Raw genomic sequence first — 16,935 nt, 5'->3', positions numbered from 1 at the left:
TGAATACATAGTATAAATGGCTAGCAAGTGTTTGTTCCTAACAAATTCCTTCAAAAACAACGACAAAAACAGAACAAAAATACAAGCTCCACAAACAGATCTTCATCAGCTTTTTTTTTTTTTTAAATGGATCATCAACCTTTCTTTTTTTTCTTTTTTCTTTTTTTCCCAAAGAAGAGGATCTCTTCTGGACTAAACAAACCAAACAGAAAAGTCTTCCTACTTAGTTCAATATTTTCCAATCCAACTATTCTGAAAAGCACCTCTAAGAAATGGGAACCTCTCAAATTATAAGCCAACTCCTGTATACAAGAGAAAGTTCTACCTACTCTTCTCTGTGACATGCAACAGCCCTGCAAAACTCAACACAACCATGACTCTCAGAGCAGGATTCCTTTCCAGGTTATATGACAACAAAAACATTAGGTCCAATTGCAGATCCCGTGTCAGGAGGTGGTATACAGAACTGCAAAGGTCAGCTATAATGCCATGGATAGCTTGGCAACTATTTACAAAGCAGAAATAACTTGACTTTGAGATTCTCCAGAAGGATACAGGGCCGGCAGTCACCAGGTTGGGGAAGAAAGGTTGTTAACTGAGCTACCAATGGAGAAGTTATCCAGAACCTGGTCTCTTGTCAATAAGCTTTTAACGGCATTACTCTTTAAAGAGTACACAATACTAAAATTTTTGTGTAATACCATAATAGCTATGTCCCACTACAGCATCTTGTACAGCAAGCTCGTTAATACACTTTGCAAACAAAGCGAGGTCAGCAACCTGTGATAGCCAGAAAGACAATCCAGTCCTGCCTCATCGAAAAGGCAGACTGACCTCCTTCTAGCAAAATTACTGTTTAAGGGCTCAATTTCAGCAAGATTTCTTTGAAATCCCAAAATCTCAAATCAGATCCAGGAAAATATACTTTGTAGTCACCTGTTCTCTAATGATATGTCAGTGTAGAACAGGCAGAGCACCCTGACAGCTTGCGGGTCCTACTGCTTCATTCTTGGAAACAGAAAGAGAGTGGCAATAAGTAAAGAGTATCCATAGCAGAATTCTCTCAAGTAAATACAGACAAGAAGGGAAACACACTAAACTTGGCTCTGTCAGCCCGTTTTATACCATGACACTGACTACTCCCGAGGTAAGCTGCTGCGTAACAAGATGAGTGCTTGTCCAGAGACCAAAAATGAACCTGTTAAACAACTGTGGTTTGAACTGAGCGGTAATTCCCATGTGGATACCAGTGCCAAGTGACCTACTTCAAAATACACTGAATAGCTTTGTTCCTTTTTAAATCAACTTAAGCTGAGATAAAACTCAACTCAAAGTAAGTGGCAACTCCAAGAATTAAGTCAAATGAATTCTGTAGTTTAAATAATTTGCAAAGCTAAGATGAGCTGAAAACAAGTGGATTTCTTTCCAGGACTTAGTATTTACCAAGTTTCATCCCGCAGCACTTTTATAATACATAATACATGGAGCGTGCCCTCCATGATACACCATTATTAGCTCAGTCATCCAGAGACAACATACGCCATTATGACTTAAGGTACAGGCACCCTTGAGACAAAGGGAAGTTAAACACATATGACAGGTTTACTAAGGACAAAGGCATCCACAAAAATAAAACCCAGATGAAGCCTAGAGATATCAGCAGATATTTGATGTCCTCTTGTGTTATCCTCATTTTTCCACTATGTATGAGAATCTTCTATAATTGAAATTGCCCTTTAGGTAAACTGTACAGAGAGATAACAGTGACATATTTTCCTCTGTAAACCCATTTCCCATTTTTATCAACTACTCTCAATCTTGTTGCTTTGTGTTTTTTTCCTCCCCTTCCAACGAACCTGATTCTTCCTGTAAAAAGAAAGAAATAAAAGCACTTCTGACTGCATCTTCAGGGTCTGAGCCATTTAGATTCTGTTTCCAAACACCACTGGAAAACTGAAGTTTCCAGATTCTGGAACTTCATTCATAACACTATTAATATTTTGGCTTGCTTCATTGATTTTTTTTTTTTGAAATCTGAGCCATAGTGTTCTCTGGGGAGTCATCACACTGAATAGTACGAGAATGGGGGGGACAGACAGAGCATGGATGTCCTCGTGACAGCTATTGTTCCTAAAGACGTAGTTGCTGCTTTCTCAACCAGATGGCATCAACTTTTCTGGTATTTTAAAAGGTCCTTGTGTTCATTCAAGGTCAGAAAGGTGCAGTGGCATAGTCTGGAAGTCAGGGACAAGAGCCCTAGCCATCACCTCACAGGGATGAGAGTAGCTCCAGGTTAAGACGCTCAATGCTCTGGGCTACAAACACACTTAACAACGGGAAGGGAGATGCCTTCTCTGGATTAGCTTTCTTAATCCCACCAGCAGCTGCTTTTCATACCATGACTGATCTCCTGCCAGCTGCCTTCCTTTCACTTGCAGATCTCTCCTAGATACTAGGCAAAGGTACACCCCACAACAGAGATGAGATACCAGAGTCATAAAGTGCATCAGATGCTTTTCCTCTGCTCGCCCTCAGGTTTTAGACAGATGTTGGAGGGAGCTGGGAGGTAAGAAATGACCTGGCAAAACTCATGAGCTTGCTGGTGCCAGTGGAGAATGTGCTATTCCCCTGAATAAGCACCTAAAACCAGAATACAACATATTTAACAAGACTGTGGCTCACCTAGAGAAAGCAGGTCACTACCCAAACTACTGTGCTTGGGTCCAAATGGTAGATTCCCTTTTTTAAATGGGGTTCAAAACTAACTCTTCAAGCAGAGCTCCATCCAAATGGATGGAGATCTTGGAAACTGCAGTCTTCTCCCTGCTGCCCAAGGAAAACAGGGAAATTTCATCAGCTAATAGGGCTCATATCTGGAAATGACTCAGTGGGGCAGTGTCAAACAGTGACTGCACAGCCAGGGGAATTCTTGTTTGGCCATATCCATTTATTTATTTATTTATTTATTTTACTAGACATGTCCTGCAAAAACAGCACCTACCTAGTCTCTGTCATCATATTTCTTATCCCTCCAAATGAGCAGAGCTTCACTCAACAGTTGTTAGCAAATGTTACATGGCCTGTACATTTTAAGTTCACTGCTCTGCAGAAACTCACCAGCAACACTAAGTACTTATGCTCAGTCTGAACAAGACACTGAAGTCAAAGGTGTCCAAGCACTCAGCTCAGAGCCACTCTTCCTTTCCAGAGGTTCACAGAGATGTTCTGCATGCAGCTCTGCACAGATGCTTTCAACAGAAGAGAAAGCTAAAATGATCAGTAGGGTTCAAGTGAGGATTAGGATTAGTATGGAAACAAGCGTAGGTGGTTAAATCATTCTGCAAGAGCAGAGATTACTGCTCACACTCATTCCCCTTGCCAGTACCCCTGCAGTGCTATTGTGGGTCTGAAAGGGAGAAAGCAGAAAGCAGGAAACTTGAAAGAAACTGCAGCAGTAATGTTTGAGCATGCTGGCAAGAATATTCGAAATTGCTGAGGGAACAGGGATGGACTCTGCAGTTCCAGACCATCCTCTGCTTGCTGAGCCTCAGCAAAAGCAAGGAAGTGCAAGGCCCTCTAGCTGTATCATAATGCATATGCTGGTGTACATCATTACTAGCCAGTAGGCTTAGATCCTCTAACCTGAGATGTAACAAATACTCTTTTTTTTGCAGTTTAATTTCACAATTTCGCCTTTATTTTGAAATTCACTAAATAAATGATCTGGACAACTTTACTCTGATCTCAGGAGAAATCAGGGAGTCAGCACATTCCTTTTCAGAAGACAAATGTTTCCTTGAAACATTTCTGACACAGCTTTTTGACAGCTTAAGTTCTACTTCATAACCAGACTACTGGATGACTGAGAGCTATGAATTATTCGGTTAAGTGCCATTGAAGGCCTGGAAGGAAACCTGCTTCTTAATGCTTTGTTTCCTCCAACAGTCAATACTTCTATGTACATTAGGATCATATGGATCCCTCCTGTTCAGGGGATCTTACTAAGAACCAAGTAAGAATACCCCAGGAGGTACCTGTCAGGATAGAGAACAGGAGTAGGAACTCACATGCAGAGAGAAGTTATGGTTGTCAAGTTGAGCCATGGGCAGGACTTGTGGATTTCATGGTCAGATGCCCTGAAAATTTAGGGCTTCATCTCATCACAACATGAAGCAGAGTTTTCTGGTAGTTCCCTCCTTCCTGCGTGATGGCCTGAGATCATTACCAGGCCAGTCGATTTTGAGTTTGTTCATCTTCTGGAAAACTGCAAGTTTGTGAGCTACACCCACAGCTAATGTAATCTGCTGTAGTCAATGGATCACACTTGCCTAGTGCTTGCGATACTACCCTGTAATTAGCTGGCCAGTGAGCACACTTGACATACCACAGGTCTCTCAAACTCCACTGTAGCCATGGGAAGTATGTTTTGCAACGGTTCTCACTGAATTTTGTTGGTAGAATGAAACCTTACCACATCACTGCATCAGAGTACTTAGGACAAGCAAGCTTTAAAATAAGCCCTCTCTTAAAAGTTCCCTGCAGACAGCAGTCTCAGGAAAATGCACTGGGATTTTGTGTGCTAGCAAGAAGACCCCGAGCATCTTAGCACAGCAGTAGCTGGTTTTCAGGTACCCTCCCATACAGTGTGCTTTATCAGTCTTGTCAAAGCAGATGATACGTATTTCTCTCTCTATAAAGAATCCACAAAAGGAACAACCCAAAAATATCTGCATATACACCCTCTAAAAAAAAGCAAAACAGTAACATTAACGATAATAATAAAAGTCACTCTGTGTGGCAGATCCTGGTCCCAGGTTTGCATATGCAGCACAATACAGCATGCAACAGTTGGGAAACATCCACATTCTCCTAAAGGACAATACTATCTTCAACAGTATTTCTTCTGAGAGATACAAGATCAGAATGACCTTCTGTACATTCAGGTGATGAACAGAGCTCAGACAAAAGCCTTGGCTTTCTACCAGGTTATACAGGCTTGGCAAAATTCCTTCCAACAAGAAAGTCAAATTCCTCAGAGAAAACCCATGCTCCTGAAAGGCTGTACACTTTACATGCATTTGCCAAAATAACTCTGACTCCTTCCCTAAAGCAAAAATCCCAGGAAAACCATGTTCCTGAGGGTTACTGGATCAGAAACCCACAGAAAAAAAGAAAAAAAAAAGATTGCTTTCAATGTGAAATGAATGCAACTGCTTTATGAAACAGTTTCAGGAGTCCAAGCCAAAAAAGACCCCTGCCTTTGTAGTAAGACAAGCACAGTAATTCATCAAAGCACATTTTGAAATCATCAGCCAACACAATTTCGTCAGAATCAAATGACCTTCTACAGTACATATTTCACTTTAAAAAGTTGCAGATTTGAGTGTTTGGCCATTTTTGAATTTGAAATTCCACCTTTAAAAATTTATGCAGTGCTAACTCATCCAAACAATCTTCAATTTGCTTTGTTTTTTCACGTTCACATTTCTTGGTGCTAATTTGAGCTGTTTGTTTGTTCATTATTAAAAAACTAAAAAGCTAATAAAAATAGCAAGAGTACATATTTTAGCACTGAAATATTAAGTACCGATAATTTCTAATATTCTTCCAGGAAACTTGAGAACACTACATGCTGCCTCATCTTCCCAAGGGAAATTCTAAATACTCTGGCTGGATATATTTCTGACACAAAATATGCATTAAAAATACTTCCCTTTGCCAGTTTATAGAGAAGCTGCAAAAGGGGGAAACAAAAAAAAAAGGTTTGCTAACCCAACATCAAAAAGGTCTCTACAATTTCAAATGGCTAGTGTTTGATAGTGCCTAATAATGTTATTACAGCACAAGTCATACTGCAGTACTAAACACAAGTGTTCGAAACCTTATTATTAACAAATGTATGAATGTCGTCAACAAGGTACTAAGTTGAGGTGGCTGTGCACTACACAAAGCAGAACTCAAATAAACGTGTTTGCGTGAGAGGTAGTAGAATATTTAACTAGTACTACTCTGAGCACTGAATGTGATTAGCTAACAACAAAAAAAAAAAAAAAAAAAAAAAAGATGTTTGGGCCTGAAAATTCAACACGGCATTTTGTCCTCCCGGTGGCTAAAAGGATTAAAGTAGGTTGAACCCAGTGCTTGTTGAGGTATAAACCTTTTTACATACAAGATATCTGCAAGCCAAGGACAGTCCATGTCATCTTGAATACCTTTTTTGGGGGGGAGGAGACCTTACCTGGGTAACTACTGAATGAGACACGGCTGGTGCTAGTGTATGGATCAACTATATTGAAGTTCCAATGCTTGTATATTCTCAGAGTGGCCGCATATGTAAACCAGCTGGAATGGGCAAAATATATGTTCTCATATCCAGGCAGAACCTGGAAAACAGAAGCATAATGATGAACCATTTCAGGCCCTACCATACTCTGCATGTTTTGTACTTGATAGAAACTGGGGGAACAACTTGCTTTAAACAGTCCGACTAACTACATTGTTCAAGAAAGAGCAGATTCTTGTGCTTTTTAATTGTGTACTGAACAATGAATTTTTGAAACGTTTGGAGATAGTTCTTGCCAATGTGTCGCTTTCAAATCATTGTCATTGTTCAAAATGAAACAGCTTAGGTTTTTTTTTTTTGGAGTACCTGTGTACCGAGACATGCCTTGTTTCCCTATTCCTCTTAAATTTTTGTATTTATGCATTCAAATTATCTCTCTACAAATGTATTGAACATTAACTTAGAACATGCTCTTTCTGTGAAAACACCTCTGGGAAACATTCAAGCACAGAAGCAAATGCAAGTACATATATATTTTGAAAAGAAATACATATTGATAGTATGTCTTCTCAAAGTATTTCCCTGTTTCTAAGACTTGTTGCTACCTCAAACATTTTGTTACAGTCAAATATTGAATGAATGCATCTCAGTTGAAGATAAATACTGTTGCTCTGGAATACATGAATCTCCGTACACTGACTAGATGCTTGACAATTTTAGTAGAAAAATTTAATTGCAGCCATGATGTATTAAAACCTCAGATTAAAAGAGTTTTCTTCCTGTCATCACCCCCATTGGAAAGCTATTCCAGAATATCACTGCTAACACTAAGAAAACTTTTTCTAATTTCTAGACTGTATTCATCCACCAGCCTCGCACACCCATTTGTTCTTATGCCAGCACTAAGTAACCTTTTCCCTACTTATATCCCCAGTGTATTTGTAAACATTCATGGTATCCCCTTCTGACCTTCACTTGGCTAGGTGAAACAAGTTACTCTCATCCAGTTTCCTCTCCACAGTAGCTTCCCATTCCCTAGTAATTCTAATAGCTTTTCCCGTGCCAGTCTCCGTGGTTTTTATTTTTGTTTGCCCCCCACCAAACACCAGTGAGCAAAACTGGACCCAGAATGCCATGGAGGTACAAATGGTAACCACATAAAAGCGCCTTGATCAACACGGATCTCTTCAGGCACATGCAATATAAACAGTGAAGACTACAGAAACACAGACTCATGGCATTTTGAATCAACACAATCACTGGAGCTGAATTTCTTGGTGCTCACCTTGATGAGTGCAGAGCAGTGACCCATATCCCACTGGTATTTCCCATGGCCTCCTGCATCCACATTGCATTGTCCACTCCTTGTAGAATACTCAAATAACGCAGGAATGAGATCCAGCAGGTCTCCAACTGCATTCAGAAACTGGACATCAAAGATGCTCAGGGGCTGAAGAAAGAGAGAATAGACCACAACAAACACTTTCAGACAGAAGCATCAGTCAATAGAAACTCAGCTGTTAAGAACTTTTTCCTTCTCAGAGGAATCTTTTATACTTTCTACAAAATACCTGTTCACAAGACCCAAATGCTAAAATCCAGCTTGGAATGAGGCACTTAAGTATCTTTAAGTGTCTGGCCCTTGTAGTGACATTACCAATGCTAACATCGTTGAGGACAAAAAGGAGATGCTATAGCAGTAATTTAGGAAACCTTGTGTGTCTTTGCCAACAGCATATTGCATATTATGATAAATCTACTGTTACTGTTATCCCACAGTAACAAGATTTTTTTCCCCTATTTATCTAGATGCCTTTGAAAAGCCTTACATTAGCACGCATTCAGGTGAGCTCTTGGATTTTTTTTTAATAAAGACCGCAATTAAAGATCCTCATGTCTGAGAAGGAGGAAACAAATGAAGGAAGCAAGATAGATACATTAACAGTACTAATCAAGCATGGAACAATCTGAAGAGAGGAAGTAAGTCAAAAGGCATTCCACTACAGGATTTCAAAAAACCCTTATGGTTAGAGAAAGCCATGGTTAATTATGCACAGCTCATTTTGCAATCTTCAGCATCCTCTCTTACAATGCCTCTTCAAACATAAAACCTTAACAGTGGTCTAACCTCAGCCTTCAAGGACCGTTTTCTAACTCCTTCCTGTTCTTGCTTGCACCATGCTTTTAGTTAAGGCAAGACTTAAGGAAAAGACAGAATACACATCATTGTAGCATTATGATTAGTAATTTTAGAATGGAATGTAATCATAGAGCAAAGAAACACATTGCTTGCAATACAACTCACTGTTAGTAAACCATAAAGCTGAACTCGCTACAAACCCCAGTAAAGGGGAGAAAAGGATAAGGAAAGAAAAATAAACAACTAAAACTACACACCATGAAAGGCCCTAACAGCAGCTATAGTTTCACGGAAAAATCCAAAGCAAATTTGAACACATTACATTGCTCTAGCTCATCATATTTTTACTGTCATAGACAGGGATCAGCAGAGGCCACAGCTGATAAAAATCAAGAGATGTACCTTTGGATAGTTTCAAGCAACTCAGTGGTATGAATCACTTGCAAACAAGTCCCAACAACTGCTATCTTAGTAGAATCCATACAGACAGACTTGCTGCAGTTTCAGCACTTTTTCCCCCCCATCCAGCCGTACTTAAAGGACTGCAAGCCAAACACACTGTGAGGAGAAGCCGTTTTCCAGTGTTTAATTTACAGCCGTAACTGTTACAGAAAAGTCAGGCAGCAAAGTAATGAGTGAACATTACCATCAGGAGGAGGAGGAAACAGGACTGCATGTGAGAATGCTCAGCCAGCCTTCAGACATTTTAATTGTTCTTTCTATCCATTTGCTACCACTCCATCTTCTCCTCCATAAAACCTGCCTTCATTGCAACATCTACTGACACTGCTACAGCATCTCTCAGAATTGTCTATATATTTGAAAAGTTTCCTATTTATGTGCTATCTTTTGGTCATTTGAAATTAAAAAAAAAAAAAAATCATTAAATTCCAGGAAGTCCATCCAAACCAGAACAAAGGTGCTATAAAAGGAAGCTAACAGCATTATAACCACAGACAGCTGGAAGGAAAGACCCTTTTGAACAAAACAGCAAAGATTACGTAAATTCCTAGTGTTCCACTAGGTGAAATTGCTTTCTCCCAAAGCCAGACAAAACAAAAGAGGAACTAGGTTGCTAAGTATCCATCAGAGTTCTGTTTTCATTCCCCTTTTGAGATGCAAACAAGATTAATTCCAATATATTTCCAAGAACTCATGACTTAGCTTTGCTAGGATAAATCTGGTTTTGTCTGATGCTAAGTGACATCAGAGAAGTCCAACATGCTCAGTGCACAGGGCTTCTCACTAAAACAACGCATTCAAACAGGAGACTCAGGCATCTGCAGTGTATGCCAAATCTGGTTATTTCAGGAGCAGCCTGATGCATCTCCCTCCCACCAGACTGAGAGCCCCAGCTTGGGAACGACTACAGCTGATTTTCCAGGATATATGGAGAAGTCTTCCCTATGAGAAGATCATCTGAGGCCACCAGCAAGAATTACATGAGTGTACATCATAACAAGTACATAATACAGGGCATATTATAACCTCTTGTCATCCATGTTCTCTCATCTCACATAGCATTATTGTAAGGAAAACCCCGGTGTGCATGGTTTACATCCTGAAGAAGGGCAAATGAATGCACTAAAATGACAAGCAATGAGGTGATATAGCCATGACATTAAACTCCTTTAGCTAGAATATGTTGCACATCCTCTGGGATACTATCCTGAAAAGCGAAAAAGATTATATTGAGTTTTCCTTTCCCATTGTAAACTTACCATCAGCTTGAAGGAGAAAAACTTAGAAAAGGCAACAGATAAGAGAATGAGTCTTAAATGCTTGTCTACGTGGTATAATAAAATAGACTAGTTATTCTGAAACAATTGCTTTCCAATGACCTCCCCATGCATGAGCATTCTCAATACAAAATAAAGAAGTACAAATAGAGAGCTGTCCTGGAATCATTGTAGTATTTAAAACTCTTACACCTCCTTATTCAAGAGTAATTTCCCTGTGTGGACAAGCCCAAGATTAATCACAGCGTTGGTAGAGCATTAGGCAGATGAAAAGTCTTAATGTTCTTTGAGTGCCCCTCCTTCAGAAATCATCCTGACAAAAGGGTTGGGTTTGTTTACTGGATATAAAATGTTGCTAAACCAGATGGAATAATTTCACACTTTAACATGAAAATGTATTCAGATTTTGACATCATTCTTAATGATACCGGTAAACATCAAATTTAAAATACAGAAATTTACACTATGCACTGCCTTCATGCAGATCTTACTGGAAGTATCTACCTAGAACAACCCTGCAGGATGTTTAATGCAATTAAAAATAATAATAATAAAAGAAAGAACAATCCACTATTATACATATGCTCCATAAATAAAAGAATAAAAGCTACATACTAGTGCTACTATTAAACAGTTCTGAGTCCAAACCAATTTTCTCTCTATAGTAAGGCCTGGTTATTTGTGGCAGAAAATGGTTCTACAATACTCAAGCGAGGTAATCTTGAAGTTGGGGGGAGAAGGGGGGAAGAGGACACATTTCAGAGTGACTTTTATCTATACTCACACAATTCAACACTCATTTAAGCACTATGTGGACTTGGCATAGTTTCAACCTACCACACATTGTACAGGACAATGCAAAGATGGATCTTTTCACATGTCTTCATCAGATAAGCACACACCAGTTAATCCAGCAAATGTCAGACTTCAAACACTTGCAAGTTCAAAAAGGTGTACCTAGTGCTGATAAAAATCCTTGGCACATGAGATGGGTAAGACTAAAAACTGATTAGCTATTGATACAGCTCTTGTTCCCATTCTTCCAAAGAGAAAATAGTTTTGTTCAATTTCACCCAGTGCTCAGTGTAGAAATTCACAGACTTTGCAAACACAGACCCTTTTCTCCATCCTTTTAAGATCTTTTGACCTATCCTTAAAGAGATCTTCAAGACCTTTATTTTCTGAAGGAGATCCAAAACAGTGGTAAATACATGCACAAACAGCACTTACGTGGCTTACTCTCCTCAAAATATTCAAAAAGTAACATGATATCCAACACGGGGAATCGCATGTACTTTTGCACAGCTGTCAGGTATCACCTTGATGCTAAGGAAAACCAAACACCTACGTGCAAATACAGCTGTCCAAACCATACTCAAAAGTTAGATTGATGTTAACTTACTAGCTCTGGCAAACAGATGAAACTGCAGTACAAGTGACATATATGCATGGAAAATTTTGGTTCCGTATCTTTTTATTCAAAGCAAACGTAAGTTTAGCTTTGGGCAGTATCATCCACAAAAGAAATAGGAAGGAGTGGAAATAATTCCCACTGTCTGTTCCAAGCACATCTGGGAAAATAAATACTTTATATAATGTATATTTACATTATATGTGTATATACACACACACACATAATATCCACTGCATATAACCCAAGAATAAAGGACACAGTTATTTCAGACTGAACCATGACTGAATTTTCCTTAAATGCATCATTTTGTATAGACGTGCTGGTGACATACGATATGCCCTGTCTGAAAGAGGATCAGAATGATTTGGTCGCTTCAGAGGGCGGTGATTTTTAATACCAAACACAGACAAGAAGTATCAATGAAAAAACACTGCAGGTAGGATGTTCCTCTCTATTTCAAGGAAATAGCTCAGATACAAGCTAGTTCTTTTCCTGTCCATCTGCATCTAAAGGATTCCAAAGCAGACAAAAAATTGATGAGCCTTGCAGGGCTCTACAGTTATAGGTGCTGTGAAAAGGAATGAATGAGTTATTTTCCTAGGAAGTCAAGGTTTCTTAATAACATCCCTATAATTCAGACCCAACAGGATGGATCTTTCCATTACAGTCTTCTCTTCCAGTATGAACTGGTTCCTGCTAAAGAAATGTCCAGAATGAGAACTACGCGAGAGATTCTTGCATATTACCAAAACCTAATTGCTTACGAATCCTTACTGCCACCTTCTCTAAATTCTTGGTATGATGAAATCAAGACAAAAAAGGGTCAAGTGCGATTACTCAAGTCTTCCCTCTCACAATGAGGAACCAATTAGACATACTAGACTTATGGGGAAAGCACTATAATTACCGCAGCTCTATTGGAGTTAAAGGAGCTCTGGTATTGCACACAAGCTGATGATCCTGGACACAATTCTATCTAAGTTTAAAAACAACAAGAAAAAAATAATTTTCAGAAAAATAAAAAAAAAATAAAAATCATCCCATTTGGCCTTACACAACACTGACCATATAGTTTGCAACAGAACACTTGGAAAACAGAAAGGGAGATACAATTTAGCAAAGAAAGTTATCCTGCAAAATCTAGCTTTGAAGCTCTAACAATTGGAAATAAGAACAAAAGCTTTAATGCAGTTCCTATTTGCTGATTCATACTCTTGCAGCTACTCTTTATGCCTAGAGTCATTTGCTCAATAACAATTCTAAAGTGAGGACAGCAAACACCTTAGAAGTGTCTGTCCTTCCAACATTCACACTCTGATACAAAAGCCACCCCCAATCTAACCAGCAGGTGAGACGCTAAGAGTTCCAAGTCCAGTGCAAAGACCTGGGGTGACATGACAGGAGCGCTCAATTACACTACCTGCACTGCACAGCAACTGAAATTTTTGTTGAATGACATGCAGAATGAACACTTGTCACTAATCTTTAAACACCCTTTTTAAAAAATATCAGATTCCTTTTTCCCGTCTTCATCTTCTGACATCCCACACCCAACTACTAAAAAAGAGATGTGGTAATCTTACTGTTTGTTTGTGCAGTTTAGCCCACTCGAGGGCTCCCATGTACAGACCATCCAACTGTGCAATAATATAGCCAGCATGCCTCCAAAAGGGGTCATCCTTATTATTTCTGATTTGTTGTCTTGTCCATTGATCTTGTTTCCTGCAGAGGAACAAACAGGTTGGGGTTTTCTTGCTTTTGTTTTAGAGTATAATTGATATTGCAGGGAAGGGGCAAATGTTGGCCTGCATTATGACCCAGATGACCAAAACCTTTCCAGTATTTTGAGGCAAATCATGTTGTGGAAATCCAGTAGACATGGATGAAGGTTGTATCGTCTGGGTGCAAATATTCAGATACATGCAGTGTACCCTACAGCTGTGTGCCTCTACCCCTATACATCATTTCAGTGCCAAAGAGAGAGATGAACTCCATCTCTGTGGGAGACCCACCTATAGAATATCTAGCATCCCCTTATAGTCAGTAAAGAGGAAACAAGCATTTGATTGTTCACCTGGCCTATTTCCTTTTAAATGCCTACTCTATAAAATAGACTGACCTTTGAAGTCCTTACTCCTCTCCCCTGGGTACAAGTGCAACAAAGGCTTTCTGCTGGCAGTGCTAAAACATTGCTTAAGAACCACTGCTATTCTCCTCTGAGGAAAAGGTGGGAGGCCAAACAATAATTCTATGTGCCAAATCCAACCAAGAGGTTACTAGTCAAATAACCCAGGTTTACAGCACAAAACAGAAGCTGAACAGACCCAAGGGCAAGAGCAGTCAACATTAGGAGGAACTCATAGAGTTCCCTCCTTCGCTGCACACCACGAGGAACCTGAATTTTTAGAGTAAGTCAAGACCAGATAAACACAAGACCAGAGACTGTAATCTATCTGGCATTATGTACAGCAAGGAAAAAAAAAAAAGAAAAAAAGGAGTGAATGAATCTGGCAAGGAAACAAACTCTTCCAGCAGTATATGGCTGATAAAACCAGCCGTATTTATGTCTGAAAGTAAAAAGGTACAAGACACATGTCAGAGGAAACAGGAACATGATCAGAGCATTCACAGCTATGGCTTTGAACACAACACAGTAGCCCATATTAAGACTGCTATAAAATGAAGCAACACAGCAGGAGTCTAGGATACTGGCATTAGAAAAAAAAAAGATATAAGGCCACCTACTATTGCCCCCTCCATCACAACAATGCATCTCGGGGAACACAGCTACTGTTGTGAGTTAGACTGAAGAAAAGAAAACAAAAACAGATATGATAGCTACCTCATCTTTCTAACAGAAAGGACGGCAATCCTGAAGGATACAATGGTAGGAAGGGAGTGCTAAGAGCTTTTTTCTACTCTGTTTTGATACACTAAAAACAAACTAGATACACATGCAATAAACAAAATTAGTCACACATGTAGCCCCATTGCTTGAGGAAACAAAACAAGGTAAGATGTAAAAATTAGTCTGCAGACATGACCAGAGTTTCACAGAAGTATTCATAATAGATGAAAATACAAGTCTAAGGAGACTTATAAGTGCTAAATACAGTTGAGTCTCCCAGTACCTGTCCTGGTTCTCCCACTTGTAGCTCCCCAACAGCGTAGCTGCAATATTTGAGCAGAATTACTTTTGATTTATACCGCTGAAGAGAAAAAGGAATCAGGACTTTTGTGATTAGAACAGAATTCACATCAGTGGTATAGTAAACAAAACTCTTAACAGTGGAACGAAAGAATGTGTTAAAAAGACTAAGGTGCCAAGAGACCACACTGTTCAGTGTAACATTCAAAATACCAGTTCTTAGAAAAGGATTTTCACTAGAATGAACTACAGAATTCATTGGTGTTATCCACACCCACTTGTAGTAATAAATACTTCCTTGAAAGAATCAGAATCAGGGAAGGATATATGACCTCCTTAACATGTTTAGAATTTTTCCCTCACACACACTAATGCCATACAGTCAGAGGAAAAGTAAGCATGTATTTTCTTTCACCTATGAGAGAATAAAATTGAAAAATCCTTATATATGTCAACCATAAGTCTTGAAGAATTTATTTTCTAAGAACTAAATACATACGCCATGAAATTCTGGACTCCACTTCGAACTGTAGGATTCTTAATTAACTGTGGATACATATTTGCAGCATGGTCATACATATGCCTGAAAGAAAAAAAGTAGTAGAAGTTACTCTTTTGCACCTTCCCTTCTTCCTCACCATCCCATTTGTCAGCAGATACTGACAGCCAAGCACCACAAAGTCAGCTTCTTCTAATCATGAAATGGTTTTATATCTTTAAGGCATGTCAAATAGCAAAGTTAAAACAAATATATTGTTGAAATTTAAATAAAGATAGAAGTCCTTGCTAATGCCCACTCAAACTGCTCTACAATGGAAAAAGAAGCAAGAGTGAGGTTGAACAACTTCTTAGCAAAACTTCACATTCAGGAAATGTTTGAAGACCAGAACCATCTTGGAAATTCTAGCACATTAAGTTAAAGTGTAACAGGAATAGTTTACTGGAGAGCTATTCAATTTGGAACCAAGAGAGCATGGAGATGAAAATACTTGCTGATTCAGTAGTGAGAATTTTAGCCTGGTATCTAGCAGAGCTTTTTGCTTACTATTAATCATGTTCCTTCCTTACACAAGTTAAATATCTCTACTATACGGTGTAAATGAATCCTATGCATTCCCACAGACAGTAGACTCATGCTAGCCCTAAACAGATTCAGCTGCATGGAAACCAACATTGTTTCCCCCCCTAAGTTGAGTTCAGTTAGCTGTTTCATCCCCATTAACTAGAAGGAACAAAAGGTTGGGTTTCTGTTTGTTTTAGTTGACTGGCTCGTTTGTTTGTATTGAAGTGAAGCACTTTACCTTTCAAGACAAAATTAACTGACAAAAAAAGCTCAGGAGCCTAAAAGTTAACATCACCCTTCAATTTTAGGTCAAATCTAATTCATGCATCTGATTCACAGAGCTTTCGAATTTTCTCAGTCCATTATTTTCTCCTCCCATCAACATTTCTTAATTTTCAAGTTCAAACTGAGCCAACACTTCTTCAGCTACTGAGTCAAAAAAAAACATGCAGGGGGAGGAATATTTAGTTCTAGGTGGAATTCAGCAGGAAATTATTTTGCTGAACTCTGGTGATGATAGAACTACATCAGTCATAAGTAGAATTATCCCCTACCGAGTTCTGAGGGAAAGAAAGCCAAACTAAGAAACAGATACCAGCCTCAAGGGAAGAGCATGCCAGCAGGACAGGATTCCCTCCATTAAACAAGGGCAACTTCCTCTGGGAGGAATGCTCTTTCTCCCCAGTTTCTTTCAGGGCATAATTAGAGAATACACCCAGAGATGACTGAATGGTTTGCTGATGATTATAGATACTGATCCACTGACCTTCTCCCTTCTCTTTTTGTCCCCTACCCCATCCTCAGCTGTTTAAGCACAACTTGATTGCATGACCCTACTGTTTCTTATGTCAGCTCTGGTACCCCTCTGGCTACCCAGTCAAATTGGTCTGCATACGTTCAAGCAAAACCCTAACCCAACAAAAAAATGTAAATAGTAAAAAACGTAAATTATTTTTCTGGCAATTTGTAGCTTGAATTTGTTTTTTATGCTTGTTTAAGCAACAGAGGTAGTATACAAATGCAACTTTCTGCTATGTTAGTAAGTAAATCAACATGAAAGAGCTTGATCAGTGTGTGGGCAGATGCAAGTGAGAGGGGTTGGATCTGGGGAGTTCAGGCAAGAGAGGGGAGCATTCAGCAGCTTCACA

At 39.2% G+C, this 16,935-nt stretch overlaps 1 protein-coding gene across 2 annotated transcripts in view; it reads right to left on the bottom strand.

The window, feature by feature from the left end:
* The window catches only part of PLBD1 (phospholipase B domain containing 1), a 37,376-nt gene that overhangs the window by 7,381 nt on the left and 13,060 nt on the right, over positions 1-16,935 (bottom strand). For both annotated transcript variants that reach the window (XM_048078885.2, XM_066993860.1), the window contains 4 exons: positions 15,224-15,307; positions 13,160-13,298; positions 7,569-7,733; positions 6,239-6,383 (listed from right to left, as the gene is read on the bottom strand). In XM_048078885.2, the coding sequence (XP_047934842.2) occupies positions 6,239-6,383; positions 7,569-7,733; positions 13,160-13,298; positions 15,224-15,307 (533 nt within the window). The remainder of the gene's footprint in view (positions 1-6,238; positions 6,384-7,568; positions 7,734-13,159; positions 13,299-15,223; positions 15,308-16,935) is intronic.

Source organism: Anser cygnoides, chromosome 1 (assembly GCF_040182565.1).
Source record: "Anser cygnoides isolate HZ-2024a breed goose chromosome 1, Taihu_goose_T2T_genome, whole genome shotgun sequence".
In the NCBI taxonomy this organism is placed as follows: Eukaryota; Metazoa; Chordata; class Aves; order Anseriformes; family Anatidae; genus Anser; species Anser cygnoides.
The sequence above is the reverse complement of the archived record's forward strand: the minus strand, read 5'-3'. Positions and strand labels throughout refer to the sequence as shown.